The sequence below is a fragment of the Haematobia irritans genome, chromosome 1, assembly GCF_050003625.1.
Source record: "Haematobia irritans isolate KBUSLIRL chromosome 1, ASM5000362v1, whole genome shotgun sequence".
NCBI lineage: Eukaryota > Metazoa > Arthropoda > Insecta > Diptera > Muscidae > Haematobia > Haematobia irritans.
In genome coordinates this window covers 85,724,054-85,751,974 of record NC_134397.1, presented here as the reverse complement: position 1 = coordinate 85,751,974, position 27,921 = coordinate 85,724,054, and the positions used below count along the sequence as shown (strand labels likewise).

The 27,921-nt window shown below is 33.4% G+C and overlaps 1 protein-coding gene across 1 annotated transcript in view; it reads left to right on the top strand.

Annotated features, from left to right (window-relative positions):
- The first annotated feature begins 7,470 nt into the window (after positions 1 to 7,470).
- stac (C2 and C2B_Munc13-like domain-containing protein staccato) overlaps positions 7,471 to 27,921 on the top strand; it is a 197,861-nt gene continuing 177,410 nt past the window's right edge. Inside the window, exon 1 of the mRNA XM_075291047.1 lies at positions 7,471 to 7,824. Coding sequence (XP_075147162.1) covers positions 7,742 to 7,824 — 83 coding nt within the window. The 5' untranslated portion in view covers positions 7,471 to 7,741. The remainder of the gene's footprint in view (positions 7,825 to 27,921) is intronic.

Genomic DNA, 27,921 nt, shown 5'->3' with positions numbered 1-27,921 from the left:
ACCAATTCGGAACCATTTTTCAATTACAAAAGTGATTGAAAATTTTTCCATTTGCAATTACACATGTGATTGATCCAATCACCTTTGTGATTGAAATTGAATAATTTTGAGCGATGGAAAGAGCGAAAAGAGAACAAGAGAATGGATATTTATTCAACAATGTATGATGGAGAGATCGAACGGTTGGGTTTTTGTTGTTCGCGTAAATTGAAAAACATGATTGCGACATTCTGTCTGCTGCGTGGTAAAGGTTTGAAAAAATATATATTTAAATTACCTGTGTTTTGTGGTATTGTAAAAATGGAAAACAATCTACGTTCATTGAAGGTAAGCAATTGTGAAATGTGAATACCGTTTTCTATTGAAGCCTGATTACATTAAACGGACTAAAATAATATATTTTTTATTCATTTCTTTTAGTGAGCAATTTTATTGAATATGATTGCAATCAAAAGGCGGGTATCGTATTGATCTTTTAAAATTGTAATTTTTTTTCACTCCTACTTTTCTTAAAACCAAGTTTGTTGGAAGATTCACCTTGAAGTTTCCTTTTTCAGTTTGAACCCAAGTAGAGAGTAGTATATCTGATATATAAACTATCGTAATGAGCTGAATAATGTAATGGTAAAAAAGTTCTTTCTATGAAAAATATCCGAAAATAATAAAAATATGTATTTTCCATTTATACTTTTTTTTTCTATTTCTAGAATTTGTAAAGTATCATCAATATAATACCAATATGCCAAAGGACTACAACGACAAAAGAAGATTATAAATATGCAACGTGGAACTAAGAATTGAACTTGATATTCTATGCAGGTAATGTTTAACAAAATTAACTTTTAATTGAACAAAATTAAATTCGAATTATTCTGTTTACTTTCAGAAAAACTAATTTAGCTTACAGGCTGCTGATTTATTGGAAATGTAGGCGCATCTAAATATTAGAAGGAACATGCTGGCATCGTTAATATGACAAGGAAGATAATGATTTATACACAGAAAAAAATATCACCAAAATATTTCCAATTAAAAAGTTAATTGAAGTTGAAATTTTGTTCAATTAATAAATTAATTGATACAATTAACTTTTTAATCATGATAGAAACATTAAGTTAATTAAGTCAATGATTGAAAATTTTAAAATTTTTAATTAAAAAATTAATTGATACAATTAACTTTTTAATCAAATTCGGAAGACTAATTCAGTTAAAAAAAAGTGCTGATTTTTTTTAATTTTTAATTAAAAATGTATTTCAAACAACCATTTGTTAATCCAAATAAAAACTCTAAGCCAATTCAGAAAGTAATTAAAAATAGTTACCTTTTTATTTTAATAAAAAAATTGAGTTTTGCAATCAACATCAATTAAAATTTAGATTGAATCAATTAAAAAATTAATTGAAATTTGCTGAAAAAAATCAATTAATTTTTTAATCAAGAATTTTTTCTATGCCCAATTAAAACTGTGATTGATACTATCATTTTCGTGATTGAAGACATTTCAATTAAAAATTTAATTGGATCAATTAATTTGGTGATTGAATCAGAAAAAAAAATTTTTGTGTGTATAGTTTATTTTTTCAATCCTTTAGTTGTTATTGATCATAATTGTATGTCTAAGGGCAAGGCCGTAGCCAGGATTTTAATTCGCGGGGGGGGGGGGGGTGGGGTTCAACTTAAAAAAAAATATTCATATAATCTCATGTGTAGAAAATTTTATTTATGCATAGGTATGTATACAATATTTTTATAATATTAAATTGAGCCGACGGGCTTTTTGGGCAGCAAATAAATCAATTACTTCTTCAGTCGGCACATTTATTCGGCGATGAACCGACATTAATGCCAATCCATCGAGTCTACTCTCGCTAGTCGAATTTCTAAGATACGTCTTTATTCTCTTCATTGTTGAAAATGAAAGTTCGGATGAGTACGTAGTAACTGAAGGGATGGAAAATGCAGTACTATAGTACTTTTTTCAATACTTTTTCACCCCGGTCAGTACCGTAGTACCCCCGCGAATGATTTAGTACCTTTTGTGTAGACATTTGTGAGTCGATATCAGATTTATGGTACAATAGCTTTGACAAAATATTTTAATATTTTGAGAAAGTCTTTATCAACCTTATATGCTAATAGTCTTTTACAAATATGGCAAAACAGACATGTTCATGTGGGAAGAAAATCTCGATTTTGTAAAAGACATAGTCAAAAACAGGATTTTATTGAACTTCAAGAATGTTTTAGTCGAAAAAAGAATGCGATTCTATATTATCGATTTTTTATTTCGGTAGAAAATGTTGTCAAAATTTTATTTCTATATAAAATTTTTGCAAAATTTTATTTTTATAGAAAATTTTGTCAAAATTTTATTTCAATTGAAAATTTTGTACAAATTTTATTTCTATAGGAAATTTTTGCAAAATGTTATTTCTATAGAAAAAATTTTGCAACATTTTTTTTACAGATTTTTTTTGCAAAATTTTATTTCTATAGAAAATTTTGTCAAAATTTTCTTTTCTGTAAAATTTAGTCTCTTGACAATAATTTTCCAGTGAAATTTTTGTTGAAATTTAGTAAAAAGTACCTTTCCGCTCAAAAAATACCTTTTTTGTACTTTCTTAAAAATTGTATTTTCCAAAGCAAAGTGACCAAAATTTTTAAAAGAATATGCACGTTTGGAAATATCTCTTTATTGCACTCTCCAAGTGCTTCCATCGCTGAATTAGGCAGGTTCTTTTCGCAGGTTTTGCGCCATTTCATTTACACATGTGTGTTTGGATGTTTCGTTGTTGTTGCTATGGCCAAACAAAGCGAGTCATGTTCACAAAAAGAACAACAAACACAAATAAAAAGCAGAAAGACATTTTCCAAAAATGAAATTTGTGGTGCGAGAACAAAAACAATTTGTTTTTTTCGACCGTCGTTTGACGGGCTTTTCAACTAGTATTCTATGATTTGTGCAAGTTTTATAGGTAAGCGTTTTTCAAAATAAAACCTCCAGCTTTTCTTCAACATCTTCGATAAGATTTTTCTATGCAGCTAAAAATATATATTTATTTATATAAAAATATTCATTCATTTCGGGGGGGTTTGATCCCCCTCATCCCCCCCCCTGAATACGGCCTTGTCTAAGGGCGTTTTCGTTTTGCAAAAAATATGTTGCCTTGGTGTTACACTACTTTTTCCCTCGTTGTATTTTCGCCCAAATGGTAGGGTCATTCCAAAGTTATTATTAATTCATAACATTTTGAGGGACACAGGAACCAAAATTTATGACAGTGTCCTTCATATGTGGCAATCAATTTCGAGAATGTTGCACCTTTTTTCCCAATCGAAATCGCCATAAGTTATGTTCGAACAAAACACACAAATAACAAAAACAAAATTCTTTAGTCTATAGCATAACATAATTCAGAGAAATAAAATATTGAAGATTTTTTATAAGACGCGCATATTTTTTTATTTCAAATAAAACTAAATAAGATTTTGGGGTAATATATACATTTTTGATTGAAATTTGTTACCAATATCAATTAATATCGTAATTTAATTGAATCAATCAAATAGTTGATTGATTTTTCTCGCGAAATTAATTAAAATTTTAATTGATTCAATTAAAACTGTGATTGAATTTTATGTCAAAAGCCAATCACTTTTTCAATTGATTCAATCAAACAATTAATTGTTTCCGTGACAAAATTCAATTGAATTTTTAATTGGAAATCGTGTTGGTTTTCAATCAAGATGGGCGATTGATACTATCATTTTCGTGATTGAAGACATTTCAATTCAAAAATGATTGAATCCGCGATTTTCGTGATTGAAATCAAATTAATTGATATTGGTAATAAATTTAAATCAATCTATACACCCTAAACAAAATCGCTTCTCTAACATATGTTCCAAAGATATTTTGCAGGAAGCACATATATTATTTGATACTGCCGAAACATTAATATGTATGTTTTATGTGAACATATTATATGTTTGGAAGTATTTTGAGCCCAAAAATATTATATGCTTGGAAGAATTTCCCCCAAAGAAGATATCATTCCCTCACATAGTTTTCACTTCCATAAATTTTTAAGTTCTTGGCACCTTTTTCTGTAACACAAATAATGTTGAAGAAATTATTCAATTTTATAAATTTTTAAAATTTTACCTTTCGTCTGGACGGAGAATCGAACCGAGGACCATACAGTTTGTAAGCCAACACACTATCCACTGGGCTACGTAGCTGTTATAGTCACCAGTAGGCAATTATCGTTATAAGTTACATTTATATAGGATAGTTTGCAGCGCCCACGAGCCCATGCAAACATAACATTATTTAACAGAAACGTACATTTGTTGGCCACGTGGAGCAGTGGTTAGCATGTCTGCCTTGCATGCAAAGGGTCGTGGGTTCAATCCCTGCTTCGACCGATCACCCTTTTTTTCTAATTTACACATTTATATTTATACTATATTAAATTTTTATAATGAAACTTCAAAATGTGGGTTATTAAAGATTCACAGTCAGAAACGGTGCTTGATATAAACTAAATGGACTGAGCTTTTGGATAAAATATTATTTTTTTATTGCAAAAATAACAATTTTGTAACAAAAAACTGTTGTTATAAAAGTTTGAAATTTTGGAAGGAATTCTAACAAAAGAAGAACGTGGAGTCGAGTATAAACATACATAAATAATTTTATAATATACACATAAATTTATTTAGGCGTGAACAGTTTTTTACTAGCCTTTAACACCATTTTAAATGCTTTTAAAACTTATCGTGTTTTGTACTTCATTTAATTTTTACCATTAAGGCCGGTATTAAGTTGGCATTATCGTTCTAAATTGAAATGTTAAAATGTTTTGCTTTTTACTTTGCTTTAATAATTCATTTTAAAGAAAATAAACTTTTTCAATTGTTTTAGCTGCAAAACTCGAACTTAATGCCCGCTTTTATATTTGAAGGTGTCCGTGAACTCCTCTTGGACTACTTATTAATAAAGAGGAACTAAACTTTGTTTTTAAACATTGTACTGTTTAATTTTTCACTATTTCCTCCTTTTTTCATTTTATTGTCCCAACTCTAAAAAGAGTATAGTGCCCTTTCGTTATTTTATGAAGATCCCTTTGTAACTTTTGTATAATTTCCAACTTTTTTTTAATTTCCTTTGCCTGGATGTTTTGACTTACTCCTCGTACGTTCCGATTTCTTTTAACGAACCAAGAAAAAAATTGTGACCATAATGCCAAAATGATAAACAACACACATGTCCACACATACATAAAATGCAGCTCTCAAGGCGAAAACACATGCTGTTTTTCAAATGTCTATTCTCTTGGTTCCGGATGTCTATTTTCTTCACTCCGAATACTCATTCTAATATTCAAATTAAATAATATTTAGACTTAAGCATATCAAATGTTTGGCCTTATCATAAAACAGTCTTCCGAAACAGCATGGTTAGGTTAGGTTAAAGTGGCAGCCCGATTAAGATTCAGGCTCACTTAGACTCAGTCCATTGTGATACCACATTAACTAAAAGTACCTATTACATATGGGCACTTCTAGTTTCAACCGCTGAACCTTCTTGATTATTTTTCTTTGTTGAACCAACCAGATTGTTCCAAAAATATTAGCAGACTGCTTAAGTTAACGTTTTCCAGATCCGCCAGTAATCTGAAGCTATATGCTCCTAAAAGTTGCTTGCGCTTTACACAAAATGCAGGACACTCAAACAAGAGGTGTTTAACTGATTCCTTTTCCTCCGCATCATGACAGCTCATACAATAGTCATTATACTTCGCGCCTATAGTTTTTGCAAAATCGCCTATCAGGCAGCGACCCGTTATAGCAGATATAAGGAGTGATATCTGACGTCTCGAGAACACTAGCATATCTAGTGTGCGGTTTAAGTTTAAATTGGGCCATATTTGCTTGGTGTCGTTACAGCCCTTGCAATTATCCCATCGAACATTTCCCATCATAACAGCCTTCTCAAGCAGCATGAGCTTGCAGGTAGCCAGGGGCATACCAACAGGTTCTAGTTCCCTTGGAATATGTAAGGTAGTCCCTAGCCTTACCAACTGATCCGCTTCGCAGTTCCCCGGTATGTTCCTATGGCCAGGCATTCATAGGGGTTAAGGGTATACAAATCCAAGGGTCCAGTTAATTAATTTTTTTTTTAAGTAAAATGTAAATTACTAAAAAGGGTGGCTTGTTCACAAATGCTATTGCATAATAAAAAATCCTAATTGTTTTTAATGTTTGAAGTTATATAATGGGTACCATTTTACTATTGTCCATTTGACCGCAGTGAATTTATAGTTTTATTCGGATCAGCAGAAAATTTCAGTAAACTACTGACTGCTAAAACAACAACATTTTGTTTGCTGAAAACAGCATACAGCGTTTGCTATTAACAACAGACTTTTTTATATGAGTGTGTGAAAAGTAAGCATGAAAGTGATATCTGGTAATATATATCAATCAACTGACGCATTAACACATGGTATGTAACTCAACCTTTAGCTATTATACAAATATTTGTTGTAAAATATTCTAAACAATGTTAATTTTTAATTTTCCTTACATCGAAAATTGTTAGAAAAATTATTGAGTAGCTATGCATTTCAGAATGAGGAAAATATTGGAGAAATTGTCGCTATTTTCTCAACTTGAATATATCCCCAATCTATTGAAAATATGTTTGAAAAATTGTTGAAATGTAGCATTTTTCAAATGTTCCTCAATTTACATGGATTAAACATTGTCTTGTCTATTACTATGTTCACACTATACTTGAAATCTCACTTTTCGTTTATTAATACATGTATGTGGGGATTAATCATACATGTACAGCACCCGAATATTGAATAATTCGCTTTACAGACTATCAGTTATTCCGGACGGAATGTCGGTGTTTGTAAAGAATCTTACAGTGTGTCGGATCGATACGACTTGTCGGCGATGACTAAATAATCGGTAAATGTGTTATCGATCCCATAAACATGCAGCAGTATCGATTATGCCTTCGGACTTAACTCATATTGTTCACAATATATGGGATATGTTCGACACAACCACTGTCATCCGGAATAACTGATAGTCTGTAAAGCGCAATCTTATGCAGCATCATCTCTTTTGCTTACTTCGCTCGTTGCAGATTTTATAGTAGGCAAAATAGAACTAAAAACATTGATAACACTTTTATGGGAAGATTATCCCAAAGCTATTATTAAATACGTTCACACTATGCTCGTAACCTTGCTTATGCGTCCTCCAGAGGGTTGACCACACTGTAAGATTCTTTACAAACACAGAAATTCCGTCCGGAAACAACTTATAATCTGGACGACGCATAAGCAAGATTACGAGCATAATGTGAACGTATTTAATAATAGCTAGTTTTTGGACAATCTCCCCATAAAAGTGTTACCAATATTTTTAGTTCCATTTTGCCTACTTAAAAGCTGCAACGATCGAAGTAAGCAAAATAGATGATGCTGCATAAGATTGCGCCTTATTCAATATTCGGGTGCTGTACATGTATGATTAATCCCCACATACATGTATTAATAAACCAAGTCGGCGACTCATTGTTATTTTAAGGTGATGGTAAAATGAGTTAGTTTCATCTAGCTTTAGCTTTCGTACGTACGGGAAGTTTTCCAATTGATCATTATTACGTGAACGAAGTTGTAACTAGCAAGTTGTAAACATTTTAAGAGAAATAATCATGAACGAAGACAAGATGTGGAAAAGTTTTTATGACAAACTGGAAGAAAGGAAAATGAATCCACCGACAGAACATGAATACACGTAAGTATCGCTCCTATCCACTGATTCATTATCAAGGTAAATAAATCTTGCAATCAGGGTTGCCAACACAGTATTTAACGGCCAAATAGGCAAGTCTATTGTTTAAATACGTATTTCACAGTGAAAATCATTTTTATTTAATGACGGTTACTTGCATCTACCAATTTAATAAAAAACATATTATGTATATATTTGTGATTGTTGGTGATTATTATATTCGCTTTTCGCGTTGAAATTTTCGTTAATTAGCCCACTTTGGGCCTTGTCCATAGGAGAAAGTCTCAAACTCCGACCGAAGGCCGGGGACCTATGTATAAGCGAATTTTCAAGGATCGGTATCTCGAAAACTACGCTCTTCCGACAAAATATTTACATAATATTTTCTCTTTAGAATGTACACTTTTTTTTACCAAAAACGCAGTTTCATTCATTTAATGAAAGCTTGCTGTCAGTATTAACTAGGGCTGTCATCCGGGATAAATCCCGTCCCGAAATCCCGGGATTTTCGGGACGGGATTAATCTCGTATCCCGGGATTTTTTATTCTAAATCCCGGATTTTTTCGGGATCCCGAAAAAATAATTCCAATTTGTTAAATTTATGGCTTTTTAATAATAAATTTGATTTTCATTCGGTTCAAAAGGCCATTAGATTTCATTAATAAACATTTATTGTACACCTTGAGTAAAAATTTATTATACATGAGGTATACTATAAAAAGCTCAATTTCATAAAAAATCGAAGTAAACGATAAGGTCACCCTTTGAACAATGAGTTCATGTGAAATGGAATTCGTACCACATAAAATAAAGGACAATGATAAAAGGTCCATGGACAAAATGACAAGGTCGAGTTCATCTGATAAAATTTGAATGCTCTGATATTTTTATATTTACTTAAAACGATGAACTACAAAAGGATTAACACATGTTTACGAAAATATACCTAATGAAAATAGGCTAGTCAAAATCCTTAAAATGTTTTGTTGAGTAAGATAGCGATATGAAATTGCTTTTTGTTCGAACGGTCCCATCGCCCACTATCCCGCCCCTTCCGACCGTGAGGACCTCGTCCCCATGACGTAGGGACAGCGTAAACACCATGATCCGGACCATGGCAGGGTGGAGGCAGAGGGATTTAACCAGCTGCAGAGAAGGACTCATCAGCCGGACATATTACAACACAAGACCAAATATTAGGTTATTCAATAAAACAAATGTATTAGTTTCCAAATATGCTAAAATTCTGGTCTTCGCCATTTCAATACTTAAGTTTGTGTCATCTAGATGAATTAAAATTAATTCACATCCTACGAATAGGATCCACAGAAGCATAATTCAATCGTTGAAAATCAATGAAAAGAAACTGGTAATTCCTAGATGATCTAAAAGGAACATTTATCCTAATCCTAGATATCAATTCAGAGCATGGAATATCCCCACAAACTAGCCTATACATCATCATGGAGCTCAACATCGTCCGTCGGCTCCTAAGAGTAGGCAAATGAATCAGCCTCAATCTAGAAGTGTAAGGATGAAGAACAAAATCACTGTTCCAATGAAGATGTCTTAGAGCGAACAACAAGAACTGCTTCTGAACCGAGTCTATCTTATCAATGTAAACATCATACTGAGGATCCCACACGATAGAACCATACTCCAGAATGGGTCTAACAAGGGCAGTGAAAATCCTCTTGGTAACATAAGGGTCCGAACACTCCTTCGCCCAACGCTTTATGAATCCTAGAACCCCAGATGCCCTACTCACCATCGAATTAATATGATAATTAAAATTAAGCTTACGATTCATAACAATGCCAAGATAAACAAAAGAATCAACCTCCTCCAATAACGTGTCCCGTATACTATACCGAACATCAATAGACCTAGACCTGAAGAAACTTATAAACTTGCATTTCTTCAAGTTCAAATCGATTAGATTTACCCTACACCAATCACCAAAGCTATCGAAATCATCCTGTAACAAAAGCACCCGACCAGAATTATCGAACAAGGAGAATAACTTTTAAATAACACAAATAAGACTCGCCCCAAATGACTACCCTGAGGCACACCTGATGGGACATCAAAGAACCTCGAATAGGAACCACCAAAAGACACAATCTGCGTACGGCACTCAAGATACGACGAAATCCAAGCCAAAAGTGTACTGGCCAATCCAATCCTGTCCAACTTATACAACAACAGCTTATGATTCACCCGGTCAAAAGCTTTACTAAAATCCGTATAAATAACATGTGTCTGATTCTCAACAACAAACTGATTAATAACATGAGAAGTAAATTCCACCAAGTTCGTAGTAGTCGATAGGCCCTTACGCAAACCATGCTGGCAAGAATCCAGTATCGAAGAAGTGCTATGCGACAAAACATCCGCCACCATCTTCTCAAAACCTTGGGAATAGCTCTCAATCTTGCTATCCCCCTATAATTACTCACATCAAAGGGGCTCCCCGACTTATGAAGTGGTACGACAAAAGAACTCCTCCATCTTAGAGGGAAATAACCGAATTTCAATGAACTATTAAATAACATCGACAATGGAGCAGAGAGACATTCGGAGCAAAACTTCAGAATTATCCCAGGAATGCCATCTGGACCACCACTGGTGGACGCCTTAACCCCACGCAAATATCCACATACAGACAGACTATCAAATAAAGGAATCGATCAAGCGACCTAATAAAATAGGGATATGAATTTGTTTGTTTTTCTTTTCCCTTCTACTCTCAATTTGTATACCCTGCGCCACACTGTGGAACAGGGTATTATAAGTTAGTGCATATGTTTGTAACACCCAGAAGAAGACGAGATAGACACATGGTGTCTTTGGCAATAATGCTCAGGGTGGGTCCCTGAGTCGATATAACCACGTCCGTCTGTCCGTCCGTCCCTCCGTCCATCCGTCTGTCTGTGAACACATTTTTGTGATCAAAGTCTAGGTCGCAATTTAAGTCCAATCGCCTTCCAATTTGGCACATGTTCCTAATTTGGGTCAGAATAGAACCCTATTGATTTTGGAAGAAATAGGTTCAGATTTAGATATAGCTCCCATATATATCTTTCGCCCGATATGCACTAATATCGACCCAGCAGCCAGAGTTTTATACCGATTTGCTTGAAGTTTGTACAAACATAACACTTAGTCGCATAGTCAAGATATAGCTCCCATATATATCTTTCGCCCGATATGGGCTTATATAGCCCCAGAAGCCAGAGTTTTGGCCCAATTTGGTTGAAATTTTGCACAGGGAGTAGATTTGGCATTGTAGCTATGCATGCCAAATTTGGTTGAAATCGATGTAGATTTATATATAGCTCCCATATATATCTTTCGCCCGATATGCACTTATATGGACCCAGAAGCTAGAGTTTTATCCCGATTAGCTTGCAATTTTGCACAAGGGATACAATTGGTAGTATAGTCATGTGTGCTAAATTTGATTGAAATCGGTTCAGATTTAGATATAGCTTCCATATATATTTTTCGCCCGATATGGACTTATATGGCCCCAGAAGCCAGAGTTTTGGCCCAATTTGGTTGACATTTCGCACAGGGAGTAGAATTAGCATTGTAGCTATGCGTGCCAAATTTGGTTGACATCGGTTCAGATTTAGATATAGCTCCCATATATATGTTTTTCTGATTTCGACAAAAATGGTCAAAATACCAACATTTTCCTTGTTAAATCGCCACTGCTTAGTCGAAAAGTTGTAAAAATAACTCTAATTTTCCTAAACTTCTAATACATATATATTGAGCAATTAATCATAAATAAACTTTTGCGAAGTTTCCTTAAAATTGCTTCAGATTTAAATGTTTCCCATATTTCTTTACTAAAATTGTGTTCCACCCTAGTGCATTAGCCAACTTACATTTTGAGTCTATAGATTTTGTAAAAGTCTATCAAATTCTGTCCAGATCGAGTGATATTTAAATGTATGTATTTGGGACAAACCTTTATATATAGCCCCCAACATATTCGTCGGATGTGATTGGTATCGAAAATTTGGATCTACAAAGTGGTGCAGGGTATAATATAGCATTATTGCGCTAAAACTCATTTTCCCTGCTACTTTTCCTCAATAATTAGTTTTAATAAAATAAACAGTTTTATTTGTTGCATTGGATCATTCCCCATCAAGTTATAATAAAATTTGCAACAAATTATATAGCTTATATTCTGTTTTTGCAGCTTTATTTTTGATTTTAGCGGCTAAACTCGAACTTAATACCGAACTTAAGTGAACAAGTGACATGTATTATGTGGCCCTCGTTGGATGTGTCCATACTAGCACAATGTACCAAATTTCAACCGAATCGGATGAATTTTGTTTCTCCAACACAGAAAAAAATATCACCAAAATATTTCCAATTAAAAAGTTAATTGAAGTTGAAATTTTGTTCAATTAATAAATTAATTGGTACAATTAACTTTTTAATCAAGATAGAAACATTAAGTTAATTAAGCCAATGATTGAAAATTTTAAAATTTTTAATTAAAAAGTTAATTGATACAATTAACTTTTAATCAAATTCGGAAGACTAAGTCAATTAAAAAAGTGATGAACATTTTTTTTAAATTTTTAATTAAAATTTTTTCAAAGAATCAATTGTTAATCCAAATAAAATTTCTAAGCCAATTCAGAATGTAATTGAAAATAGTTACCTTTTTTTAATTACTAAATTAATTGAGTTTTGCAATCAATATCAATTAAATTTTTAATTGAATCAATTAAAAAATTAATTGAAATTTGGTAATGAAATCAATTAATTTTTTAATCAAGAATTTTTTCTATGCCCAATTAAAACTGTGATTGATACTATCATTTTCGTGATTGAAGACATTTCAATTAAAAAATTAATTGGATCAATTAATTTCGTGATTGAATCAGAAAAAAATTTTTTTGTGTGAAGGGGTTTCCGAGCCACGGTTAACACAGTTATTAGAATTCTACCAAAAATGGTAGATTTTTTTACTGTTTGGTAGATTGGTAGAATTCTTGACGTTTTGGTAGATTTGGCAGAAAATATTTATTTATTTATGTCTAAGGGCATTGATCTTACAGACTTGCTTAACCTAAAAGTAATATAAATCTAAAATATGTATGTACAAACATATTCAAAGGAAATGAAAAATCAATTTCAAATGATTTCAAATGAAAAATATTAAGTTCGAGTTTAGCCGCTAATTTTCACTAAAGCGAAAAGTAAATCGGTAAAAAAGTCATAAAATTATACATATTTGTTGCAGGTTTCATTATAACTTGATGGGGAATATCCCAATTTTCATAAAGTTTGTATTCATTAAAATGGATTATTAAAGAAAAGTAATCGTGAAAAAATGACGATTTTAGCGGCTAAACTCGAACTTAATACTCACCTTAGAATTCAAAACATTAAATTACTTTAAAGATCTAAGCAATGGTTCATTACATGAATAGTTACATCTATGAACAGAAATTTTAAAGTATTCATGACAACGCAGTTGTCTGGCTGGAACATTAAAAACAATTTTACTTAGAAGAAGAGGGCAATCTATTTTTCCATTGATCAAGTTATATAAGAACATTGCAGAACTTTTAGCTCGTCTATTCACCAATGTTTCCAAATGTATAAGCCTACAGCGTGCCTCATACATTGGTAGAGGATCCGCAAAATTAATATTTCTCACCGCAAATTTAATAAATTTCTTCTGAAGTCTTTCAATTCTATCAATTATAAACAGGATTCCACACTATAGACGTATACTCAAGCACACAAATGCTGAATACAAAACTTTAAAAGTATAGGGATTACTAAACTCGCTGCAATTTCTTTTAATAAATGCCAAAGTCGTATAAGACTTCCGCAATACATAATCAAAATATGAGTTAAATTCCAATTTCGGATCAAAATAAATACCCAGATCTATTTTTCTATCAACTTTCTGCAGTGCAACATTGTTAATATAATACAAAGCATTAATTAAAAAGTTTTTTCTTGAAAACGGAAGGTAATTGCATTTTAAAACATTGAGTGACAATCTGTTATCTTCCACCCAACCGGCCACTCTATCAATATCCTCTTGTAAAAATCTACAACTACTTACAACAGAAACATTAAAAAAACATAACAAACAAGGGTGAAATTCTATCTTAGCCAATTTGTGCATTAAAATTCCATGATCCACCTTATCAAAGGCTTTGCAGAAATCTAAATAAATAACGTCAACTTGGTAACCACATTCAAAAGCTGTAATACAATGATTTGTGAAAGCAAGAAGATTCGAAACTGTCGATCTATCTTTCACAAACCCATGTTGAGACTCACTAATTAACGGACGGACTGAATTAAAAACATACTTACAAACAATATTTTCAAATAGTTTAGATACATTACACAACTTCGAAATTGGCCTATAATTGCGAACATCAGCCTTATAACCATCTTTATGTATTGGGGTTATAAAAGCAGTTTTCCAACAATCCAGAAAGACACATTCTTTCAAAGACAGATTAAATAATAACATCAATGGAATACAAACAGACGAAATACAACTTTTCAAGAAATGAGCCGATAAGCCTGCTGCATCAATTTTACAGGATTCTTTAAGATTCCCAAAATAACACCTTCACTAACTTTTAGCATAGAAATATTACTGAAGAGTATCTCCCTAAAAATTTTCTATAGAAATACAATTTTGACAAAATTTTCTGTAGAAATAAAATTTTCTACAGAAATAAAATTAAAAAAAAAAATCTCTAGAAATAAAATTTCTATATTTTGCATAACATTTTGGCAAAATTTTCTATAGAAATAAATTTTTGGCAAGATTTTCTATAAAAATAAAATTTTTGTATGGTTGTTAGAGACCATATACCAACACCACGTACCAAGTATCAACCGGATCGGATGAATTTTTCTTCTCCAAGAGGCTCCGGAGATCAAATCTGGGGATCGGTTTATATGGAGGCTATATATAATTATGGACAGATTTTTCCATGGTTGTTAGATACCATATACTTACACCACATACCAAATTTCAAACGGATCGGATGAATTTTGCTTCTCCAAGAGGCTCCGGAGTTCAAATCTGGGAATCGGTTTATATGGAGGCTATATATAATTATGGACCGATATGGACAGATTTTTGCATGCTTGTTAGATACCATATACTTACACCACATACCAAATTTCAAACGGATCGGATGAATTTTGCTCCTTTAATACCATCCGACCTACATCAATAACAACTACTTATGCCAATTTTCAAGTCGAAAGCTTGTTTCGTTCGGAAGTTGGCGTGATTTCAACAGACGGACGGACGGAAATACTTAGATCGACTAAGAATTTCACCACGACCCAAAATATATGTACTTTATGGGGTCTTAAAGCAATATTTCGATGTGTTACAAACGGAATGACAAGTTAATATACCCCCATCCTATGGTGGAGGGTATAAAAACGTCATAAAGGGTGATACGGTCAAAATTTGCTCAATATAAACTTGACGTATTTCTTTCAATTTTGCATTTAAAAAACCTGAACACCCTTCATTTTGAAGGTGTGTGTGTGTAGAATGTTGCTCCTATTTTGATTTTGGAATTCACTCTTCAGTTGTCAAAATGCCGCCCAAGCAAGAAGAGCAGCGTATCAAAATTTTGCTCGCGCATCGCGAAAATCCGAGCTACTCGTACGTAAAGCTGGCAAAATCGCTAAAAGTTGCCAAATCAACCGTTACAAATGTAATTAAAGTGTTTGGGGAACGTTTGTCGACAGCCAGGAAGTCTGGATCGGGGGGAAATCGAAAACGACAAAGAGAGTTGCCGGTAGTTTCAAGCGAAACCCTAACATCTCTCTCCGAGATGCCGCAAATAAGCTGGGTGTATCGTCTACAACCGTGCATCGAGCCAAAAAACGAGCCGGACTATCGACTTACAAGACTCCAAATCGCGATGATAAACAAAATACGACGGCCAAAGCGCGATCCCGGAGGCTGTACACGACGATGCTGACGAAGTTTGACTGCGTGGTAATGGACGACGAAACCTACGTCAAAGCCGACTACAAGCAGCTTCCGGGACAGGAGTTTTATACGCCAAAAGGAAGGGGAAAGGTAGCAGATATTTTCAAGCACATAAAACTGTCAAAGTTCGCAAAGAAATATTTGGTTTGGCAAGCCATCTGTACCTGTGGCTTGAAAAGCAGCATTTTCATAGCTTCCGGGACTGTCAACCAAGAAATGTACGTGAAAGAGTGTTTGAATAAACGTCTGCTGCCTTTCCTGAAGAAACACGGTTGTTCCGTACTGTCTTGGCCGGATTTGGCATCTTGCCATTACGGTAAAAAGGCTATGGAGTGGTACGCCGCCAACAACGTGTAGGTGGTTCCCAAGGACAAGGACCCTCCCAACACGCCAGAGCTCCGCCCAATTGAGAAATACTGGGCTATTGTCAAGCGGAACCTAAAGAAGACCAAAAAAACTGCTAAGGACGAGCAGCAGTTCAAGGCAAACTGGCTTTCTGCGGCGAAGAAGGTGGACAAGGTGGCTGTACAAAATCTGATGGCTGGTGTCAAGCGTGAGGCCCGGCAATTCGGATTTGGAAAAGCGAAAGCCTAACTGAATATTTTTCCTGAATTTTATACCAATTGAACTTGAAAAAGAAATTTAATTTGATTTTTTAAATAAACGATTTCACCGATTTACACGCGTTTTCCCTTGACCAAATTTTGACCGTATCACCCTTTATACCTGTATAGAACGTTAAAATGTCAAAAACACCTACAGGATTCTTTGATTTGATTTTAAACAACTATTTTTAATATCCTAAGTCATGGAAACGTCATATTGAAGTATTTTATATTTTTTTATAATATTGTTAAGTTTTTACTCAAATGCAATTTGCACAATTTGTAGACATAAACGTTTGAATGCAACGCGCTTTCCAATTGCTGAAACTGTGAAAATTGTTGTAGCCAAAATCGGATTTAGGTATAACGTGTGGGCGTGCAAAATAACAACCACGTCGATTTTAATTTATTAATAACTCCGCATTTAATACGGCTATGTGAAATCCAACTGACAGTATGTTAGTACGCCTATTTTTACAATTTTTTTTAAGGAAAGGGCATTCTCAAATCAAGTTAAACATAAATGGTTCTAAAAAACGTATACTGTAGAAAAAAATATACTTATATTGCAAACAACAAAGTATTTTACGAATTTTTAATAAAAAGGCATTCGAAAATACAGACATTGTAAAAAAAGTATGACATGAACGGTTCTAAAAAAAGTGTATTGTACAAATTTTTATATTGCCAAAAAATAAGTATTTTCAGAAGGTTTACGACGTTTTTGACGTATGATAAAATACGTCGCAAATGTATGTCAAATACCTTACGACGGACCATCTCTACTCAGAATTTATCACTCAGCTCTCCGATGGTTGCTCCAATTCAAGAATCCGGAAGCTCAACTGGCAGGTTGGATAGAGAGGCTCCAAAGCTACGATTTCAGTATCGAGCACAGAAGGGGTGGTAAACACGGAAACACTGGCGCTTATCTCGTCGACCTTGTAATGTCGACCGCAAACACTTCTCAAAAGATGAACATAAAGATATTCGGCTGTTGTACGTCGAATATGGGAGTGAACAGGCCAACAGAATAGGGCAAGGATCCCATTTGGAGCAAAATTATATCTGCAAAAGAAGAGAAAGACATCGCAGCCGAAGTAATATTATGAAATAACATCCTACTTCTGTCCAATGGAACCCTGCAATGTATTTTCATCTTCTACGTTTTGAACGATTTTATAAAAATATAATTGTTTTCACTTATATTTTAAAGCATCTAATTTAAAGTTTTACCATATACAAAAATGTTAAAGAAAACCCCAAGCGTACTTCTACCCAAGATATATTTGGGAAGGTAATTTCAAGCTATCAGATGATTACAATTTCTTCATTTGAGCAGAACTTTGATTGTCGGTATCTGCTTAATGGCATAGGCGTAGCTAAAGGGGTTTTATGGGTTTTTCATCTCCCCCTACCAAATACCATTCAGCATTTCTTCAAATCATGATTATATATCACTGAATTAAATATTATGGTTTCTTCCCATCTATAAGAATTTATTTTTTCTCTTTTTGAGGTATCTTCACAATGACCACACATCGTAGCTTTTACCCCCTACGAAAATGTTGCTAGCTACGCCAATGTTTAATAGACAATTGTGACAAATAAAAATAAAAATTCAAAATAAAATTATTTTATACCAAAAATTTTGAATTTTCAATTTGCTTTAAATTTATGACAGAAAAGTATCGAAATAAATTATCCTCATAATTGATGGTAAGAATTACTTCAATTATTCTTGTAGACCATATCATATTTCGAAGCATACATCGATCATTTCCAGATTTTCTCTATTTTAAATTTCCAACTTGTTGAACATATTGTTCAACAAGTGAGAAATTTAATTCAATTTGACTGACAATCAAAGTTTCAATATGGCGACTGACATTTTTGTTTTTGTAATACTAAAACTACCTTACTAAATCTGCCTTGTATTGATGGTAAGAATTACTTCAATTAACAGGTTGGCTGATAAGTCCCCGGTCTATCAAAGAAAAACACATTTTTTTTGTCAAAATTCATTTTTATTATTCAACATAGTTCCCTTCAAGAGCGATACAACGATTATAACGACCTTCCAATTTTTTGATACCATTTTGGTAGTACTCCTTCGGTTTTGCCTCAAAACAGGCCTCAGTTTCGGCGATCACCTCATCATTGCAGCCAAATTTTTTCCCTGCGAACATCCTTTTGAGGTCTGAGAACAAGAAAAAGTCGTTGGGGGCCAGATCTGGAGAATACGGTGGATGGGGAAGCAATTCGAAGCTCAATTTGAACAACACTTTTTTCTTCTTCATATGGGGCCGTTTTGCCGCGATTTCGACCTTCAAACGCCCCAATAACGCCATATAATAGTCACTGTTGATGGTTTTTCCCTTCTCAAGATAATCGATAAAAATTATTCCATGCGCATCCCAAAAAACAGAGGCCATTACTTTGCCAGCGGACTTTTGAGTTTCCACGCTTCGGAGACGGTTCACAGGTCGCTGTCCACTCAGCCGACTGTCGATTGGACTCAGGAGTGTAGTGATGGAGCCATGTTTCATCCATTGTCACATATCGTCGGAAAAACTCGGGTGTATTACGAATTAACAGCTGCAAACACAGCTCAGAATCATCAACACGTTGTTGTTTTTGGTCAAATGTGAGCTCGCGCGGCACCCATTTTGAACAGAGCTTCCGCATATCCAAATATTGATGAATGATATGACCAACACGTTCCATTGATATCTTTAAGGCCTCTGCTATCTCGATCAACTTCATTTTACGGTCATTCAAAATCATTTTGTGGATTTTTGTGATGTTTTCGTCGGTAACCAGCTCTTTCGGGCGTCCACTGCGTTCACCGTCCTCCGTGCTCATTTCACCACGCTTGAATTTTGCATACCAATCAATTATTCACCCTTATTCCTGAAGTCGCCTTCGCCGTCGGTTTTTGTCGCTTTTCCTCTGTCGCCACTAATTGGTATTCCGTTCGTCGATATATTCTGCTATCGAAGAAAATCGGTATTCCTGGTGTCGCTTTTTGTCGCCTTTAAATTTACCAGCGACGAGTTTAGTGTTTAATTTTTGAAGAAGTTTTTTAGACTTTATTAATCGAACAGTTGAAAAATAAATTCAAAAAATAGAAATTGGTAAGAGGTAAAGTGACTAATCTTCAACAATTACAAAAAAATGGGAAAAAATCAGTATATATAGAAAATAACACTGTACAATTAGCATCAAACTTAGATAACAAATGTGTCCTTCACGAACTTTGTATATGCGCATGTTGTTATTGTCCTAATGTAGATATCTAAATCATTTCCCGAGTCAAATTTATCATTTATTTTGATTTTCCAAGTCAAAATTGGATTACTAACAAATAGCATTTTAAACGCAAATAATTAAAATTCAGTTTTGTATATCAGCTGATTGTTTTCTTTCATGATGATCCTTGTGCCATTGATCTCAGCGTCGTCTCCATTTTTATAGTTTTGGAAGCTTTTACTGTCCTTGAATATATATCCACATTTTTCCCGCGTCAAATTAAATATTTTTCTTGATTTTCCGACATATAATTGCGTCGGAAATAAAGATATTTTAAACCGAAAAAAAATTAAAATTAATTTTTTTCACATCAGCTGATTGTTTTCTAGTGATATCGGCCTTTTATTACCGAGTATTGTAATTGGTACAAAAAGTAATCGTCGTCGTCGTCGTCGTCGCCGTCGCCACTTCACAGGAATACCAATTGAATGACGAGACGACTTAAAAGCGACAGATGACAAAAAGCGAGGGCGACTTCAAGAATAAGGGTGGTTGTTGATTTCCCTGGGGCAGAGTCCGGAAACTCATTATCAAGCCAAGTTAAAAATAAACAAACTCTTTTTTGAGTGTAGGAGAAGGGATTTTAAATCGAAAATGTTAGGTAACAATTTGTCTTTTGTAAAAATAGTACATTTTAAGCAGAAAATAATAAGTAAAAATGCTTTGCAGGTGAAGGTGGCCGGCCTTTGGCCGGGATTTGATTCTCCTATGGACAAACTGGGCTAACGCGAACCCAAAGGGGATAGGTCGGCCGGGGTTTGAGACTTTCTCCTCTGAACAGAGTCCAAAGTGGGCTAACGCGAACCCAAAGTGGACAGGTGGCCGGGTCCATGTTATTCTAAATATATTACTTTTATGTGCGATGGATACTAAATCCAATATACGTGATAATGAAAACTTTAGGGGCCCGTAACTCCGAAAATAAGTCTTTCCGACAAAAAGTGGTAAAAATTGGGGGATCTGATTTGAAATGGTAAGATCTGAGCCAAGATATGATCAGATCTGAGCAGATCCGAAAAGTTGTTACATAATTCTTTTATACTTTCGAGATCTTTGAACAGAATAGGATACCTGTTAATAATAAAAGTCCACAATTTGTATATGAAATGAGATCAATTGTTTTATTTAATAATACAAACAAAAAGTATATGCATAATAAATATTTTTAAGTTAAATTGGATCAATCAAAGCTATTTAAGAGGTATTAAGAGGACAGGACTGGACTGGAGCGTTAAGGCAATCTGCAATGAAATTAATTAAAAAACAATTAGTAAACAATTATAGTAATTATATTGAACTATGTAACCAAGTATTAGGACTGTTTTGGATCATTCTTCTTTAAGTTGCAATAAAACTTGACAAAAAGGTTATAATTTTATGTTGCTTTCAATACTCACATTTAAAGTGAATTCAGGATTAGGTTAGGATAGCGATAGGCCGTTATTTTTAGACTGCATTCAAAAGGTCATGCGTTCAATCCTAGTTCCGACCAAAAATTATCCCGGCGGTGGATTATCTCCTCACAGTAATGCTGGTGACATTTCTTACTGCTTCAAAGATTCTCTAAGTTTTCTCAACGCAACATGATATGCCGTTCGGACTCGATTATAAGAAATATGTCCCATATTATTGAGCTAAACATCGAATTCCTAATACTATTTACTAAATTTCATTACAGATTGCCTTAAAGAAAAACAAACGAGAAACCCCCTGAACAACACTCCAACTCAACTTTCAATACCTCCTTAATTGGCTTTGATGGAATTCAATTTAAATTCAATTTAAAAATTTTTGAGTGTATGTAATGCATATACTTACTGTATTATTAAATAAAATAATTGATCTCGTATTATATACAAAAAAATTTTTTAAATTTTACGGCGCTTCTGAGAATCCCCACCACGTCGAAAACAATCGTATACGACATCTAAAACTCGTCGGAAAAGCGCCGTCACTATTGAGAAGTTGTACCACGCCAAGTTACTACAAAAAAGTATCGCATGAGTGCAATTAGTAGGTGTATTTTTTAATAAATTTAGAACGACGCCAATAAGAGCCCCGTCAAACAATCGGATAAAGTGCATTTTAAGATAGTTGTAAAAGAATCTTGTGGGCAAGTAAAACACGATAGTTTAGATGTTATTAATTCGATTAAACATTTATAAATTCTTATAAATATAACATTTATACCACTATCACAACACACATAATTTTTCCATTAATTATAGAATGATGTTGATTTACAAGTGGCAAGTTACATGTTGCAGCGTCTATCAGCCAGTGTTTTTATTCTCGATGGAGGAAGCGTGTCTGTAAAATATCTGAAAAACAATCACTTTATTCCATTTGGAAAGTCAAAAATTGTTCACCAATATACCTTTTACAATTTTAAGCGAATTAACTATGTTTTCAGCACTTCATTATCGATTTTATTTAAAAAAAATTATAAGAAGCTAGTTGCGCTTGGTGTTTCACAAAGTAAAAAATGGCTCTTGTAAAAATAGTGATGGCAAAATATTTTCATGTACATTTCATACTTTTTCATACGTTTCCCCCATCACAGTTGGCGATTGTTGCAGTATCACTTACGAGTCTGTGGTAGCGATGAGGATGAAATGTAACTTTGAAATGCTGGCTGGGTTATTATGAGCAGGTGTCCTATGCTGTTGAAAGATCTCGAAAGATACAAATGTATCAAATAATATACAATTATATCAAATAAGATCTGATTAGATTTGTCTCATTTTTGAGATCTGATCAGATCCAATTTCATAGTATTTAGATCTAACCAAATATAAACATTTTTCGGATCTGCTCAGATCTGACCATATCTTGGCTCAGATCTAACATTATCCAATCGGGTCCCCCAATTTTTACACGGGTACCTTCAATAAACGTAGAATATGTTCCATTTTTACAAAAAATAAACACAGATACGTCCAAGCGGTCTGTCATACGTTGCACACATCGTTTATTTCAACTCTTTGTGTTAAAAATATGTATGGACCCTTTTCTAAAGCTTCAGATAGAATATCGCTGATCGGTTTAAGTATATTTTTCAATTTACGCGAAAAAAAAACAACCGTTCGTTACGAGTAACTTCAATAGACCAATTTCTCTATCATAGCATACGTTGTCGAAAAAATACATTCTCTTTTCGCTCTTTATTTATGTTTTTTATTTATTACATAATATGATTGCTTAAATATATGCACTACGACTAGTCTTTAATTTCTAGTAAGACTAACTAGTAAGTTATTTCGATTAAATTATGAGTTCATTTCAGACTAGATTATTTTGTTTAATCTATTTGCTGGGTGAAACGCGGCATCAAATTATTCGGCTTGAATCGTCTCAATCGACGCAGTATTTGATTTTCATCTAAGAGATTTGGTATTTCCTCATTTTTAATGGAAATAAGTTTTTTTTTTCGTGGGATTTTGCGAGTAGAGTTATTTCTTCTCTCACTGAATTTATTTTGAGGTCTCGATGTAAGTTTCCTTGTTGATATTGATGTATCGGTACCGTTTGACAAAAAAACTGTATCATCTGCGAAGGTTCCGAGAAGGCTGTGCTCGTCATTCGGTAGATCATATGTGTAAAGGAGATATAGTATGGGTTGTAGTATGCTACCTTGTGGTACTCCCGAAGATATTGGATATAAGTCAGAGAATTCTCCACTATTCTTATTCCGAAAATGTCTATCAGTTAAGTATGATTCCATAAGTTTGCAAATTTCGTTTGGAAGAATGGTATTTATTTTCCTTTTTAGGGATGTATGCACTACTCCATCAAAAGTTTTCGAGATATCTAAAAATATTCTTTATTACTTACGTGATTCTGTGTATTTGTTCGATTGTCGAATGATCTTTACGAAAACCAAATTGATGATTTGGAATAAAATTTTTCTTTTCAGCTTCTTTTTTTAAGTCTGTTGCAGATAATTTTTTTCGAATAATATGCCAATAGCATGTACGAGGGCAGTTCGGAAACTTGTTAGCCTAGCACAAGAAGCGCGGTATAAACAGAAAAAAGTTAAGTGTTTTGGAAACTTCCATCTCTGTTATGAACAGATGAAATAATCATTAAATATTTACATAAAAAAGGTTTATCGGGACAAGAAATTCATAATGTGTTAAAGTGCTCCTTCATATGCAACAGTAAACAATTGGGTTGCTGAATTTAATCGTGGTCGTACAAGCATTGAAGATGAACCACGTAGTGGACGTCCAAAAACAACAACAGAAATTGTAGCCAAAGTGCATGATATGGTATTAAATCATCGACGAATAAAAGTGCGTGAAATTGCTAATATCATGTGCATCTCAAACGATCGAGTCCATTTAATTTTGCATGAAGAACTACAGATGAAAAAGCTTTCTGCAAGATGGGTGCCGTATTTGTTAACGCAAAAACGCATAAGAATGAACATTTCTCAAGCTTGTTTGGATCGTTTTAAGCGAAATAAAATGAATTTTAAGCGTCGTTTCATAACTGTTGATGAGACATGGATCCACCACTATACTCCAGAGACAAAAGAACAATCCAAACAATGGACTGAAGCTGGAGGAAGTGCCCCAAAGAAGGCAAAAACAATTCAATCGGTTGGTAAGGTTATGACAACGTTTTTTTGGAACTTCAAATGTATTTTATTGATTGACTATCTGCAAAAGGGTAAAACAATAAATTCAGAGTACTATTGCAACCTTTTGAATCAATTAAATGTACAAATTCGAGAAAAACGTCCTGGCTTACAACACAACACCAACAAATAATTTTTCATCAAGACAGCGCACCAGCGCATAATAGTGTTTTAACAATGGCTAAAATCAACGAATTAAAGTACGAGTTGCTTGACCACCCACCTTATTTTCCTGATTTAGCTCCCAGTGACTTTTACTTGTTCCCAAATCTAATAGAATTCCTTGCTGGCAAGCGTTTTACCTCAAATGTTACAGTTGTAAACCACTATTTTGAAGACCTTGAGGAAAACTATTTTAATCAAGGGATAGAATTGCTAGAAAAGCGTTGAACTTAGTGTATTGAAGTTTCAGGAGATTATATTGAAAAATAAAAATATTTATGAAAAACTAACTATTCTCTTTCATTGAAAGGCTAAGAAGTTTCCGAACCGCCTTCGTACTATCACAAATGTTTACTGGTAGTCCTTCGTTTACATTTCACAGTAAAAACTTGCAATTATCAGCTGGTTAATAATCAACAAATCCAATTGCACTAGAATTAGAAAATATAAATATATTTCGTTTTAATTGGTTTAAAACCGCTGAATTAATGACAAATTCATGAACGTGTACACTTCTACTAATTTTACCCAAGAGAATAAAACCCATTCTTACTATCTTGCAAGTTTATACTGAATAACTTTTATTGGAAAATTAGCTAAACAAATCTATTGTTGTCCAATTTTCGTAAAAGTAAATCCATTCCATTAACCTCTAATGCCCCAATTTTTTCGTACATACACTGAAAAAAGCATGTCCGGTTCCAAAGATTTTGTACAATAATGATTTTGGTATTGATTCCGAATTGGCATATATTCGTTTTTTTCAGATTTTTCTTCATGAGCTATTAAAGAGCTTTAAAAACGCACTAACGACAATTTAAATTTCCAATTTCATACTCGACTTCGAGTAGAAATTATTCTATGTATACGTTTTTAAAATAAAGTGTTGAAAAACATCTTCCATTTTTTGAACGCTTTTTTGGTTTGTGGTCAAGATACAAAAACTCCACAAATTTAAAGACTTTTTCTTTAATTTTAAGATTTTTTAGAATTGACCCTTCTTTCATGTAAAGATACCCATTTTTAAGTTGAATCACTTAACTATAAAGACAAAACGACTTTATCGGATTTTGGACAAGGAAAAAAAGTTTATATAAGAGAAATTCACAAATGCTATTATAACCAAAATTCGCGTTACGACAATATTTTTTCAGCGTACAAAGCAATGCTATTTGAATTTAGTAATATCATAATAAATTTAGAATATTATAATAACATAAAAAGGATAAACGAGTCAAATGCTAATATTCTAAATGTAATGTTTCAATTGAGCTTTGAAATATGTGGAAAACCTTATTCTGGCAACAAGGCTTAGGTAGAAAACGACGTTTTATCCATATTTCAATAGAAACATGTCGAAAATAAAAAAAGTCAAAAATAGCTAAAACGGTCATGAAAAAAGCCTGAAAACTTAAACCTGAATTCATTTTATTCCCGCTAAACGACTTAAAAAAAAGAGCCAAATCTAACGGGGAAATAGCTAAATTGGCAACGCTGCTCCCTATAGCCATATCGGCACGCCAATGGTAATCCGGACACTTTATTTATTTTGGATTACCCCGTAAAGTATACGACCACCAGTTATCTTTGTCCACAATTTAACCTTTGTATCTCAGAGGAAAATGATAATATTTAAAGACTCATTTTGTCCAATTCAAAAATTTATTATTTAAATAATGATGAAAAATATGTACATACATACATTAACCCTATATAAGGGAGTTATCTTAAATCCGCAGGTACATATATGTAAAATAAATGTAAAAAAAGTACTGTCATAATAGAATTATAAATATTAATTCATTTTGTATTACATACATAAGTACATTTAGTAATTATCTATATAAATTTAGCATAATGGTACATTGTGAGAGCAATAATAGTATTTCATTAATTTGACAAGTTTTTTTATTATTGAAAAATGAGAAAAATAGTCTTAATCTAGGGTTATACTACACCTATATATACATACAACTATATGCTTATCCTAAAATATTTTATGATTTTATTTTTCACTTAGTGGGATACGGCTCCTTAATATTTCTTCTTTTGTCTCATTTTCTTTTTTTCTGCGTAGAATTGATAAAAATTAGTCCTTATTTTAGTCGTTTCTGTTATTACTTTTTTTTTGGATGACAGTAGTTTTCTTTTCGATTTTTATGTCTTCTTTTTGGCCATACGGTTATTTTATTACCATAGTATTTTTTTGGTAGGATGGAACTTTGAAAAAAAATGTACTTCTTTATGTCTAGAGATTTATTTGGGCATGATAAATGTTTCTGCAACAGTTAACTGTATATGTATATTTTTTATATTTGGACATTAAATTATATGCACATTTGCTTTTATTAACACTGTTTCTATGTTTGTATGCACACAATATACTGATCCACTTTTGTTAATTTTTTTCAGTTTTTAAATGTTTTAGTTTAGTTTTCTCGTTTTTATTTTACAAAAAAAAAAATAAAAACATTTCGAATCTTTGCCAGAGTTAATCGAGCTGGACAAATTTAATCACATAAACACTTTCTTTCAAAATTAAATTAGTAATTCACTGTCTTTTCCTTCAGGCCTCTCGTTATTAATTTTCTTTTTAATTTCACCAAGAAAAGCTTAATCTTTTCGTCAAAAAGACTGACTACCAACTGATTTTTATGTATCCGTCTTTAGTAGTCTTATGGTACCTAATACTGGAACTACACAAAGGAGGAATTGACAAGAATCCAATTGCCTTCGCCTCCCTCCAAATCAACTACAATCAAGTCATAGGAGGAACTAGCAATATAACAGTTCAGATGAAGGCATGAGATATAAAGAGAGACTATTTAGCTCTGCTCAACTCTTAGCCAATCTACAAAATTAACTGGTGATGCCACATCTGCACAATGGGGGTAGTGAAAGATAGAAAAAGACGGGATACGTAAAAGATTAAAATTCGGACATTCACAACACAGCAGTATCGTTAAACGCATTTTGTGTAGGTTCTTCCTCCGGTGATTCTTTGGATCTATTCCTATAGACCCACATAATCGGTTCAGCGTCAGAGCTCATCCCATAGCATCTAGTGCAGTAAATCTCTCTGAGTTTTGCACTAAGATAGTCATATAGTGCCTCTATGCGATCGAACGTGTCAATCATTTCTTCGGAATCCAGATCGAAATCCCTCAAGGTTTCCGCTAGGTCTCCCAATTTCTTGAATTGCGTTTCTAAGTCATATTGTTGTCTTCTCAACAAGGAATAATTGCCCAACTCATATTTAACCAGGGACATTCTGTCTTCCAGTATCTCGACTTGCCACTGGAAACTCATCACAAATATGGTTTCCATTTCTGATTAATGCTCATCATTA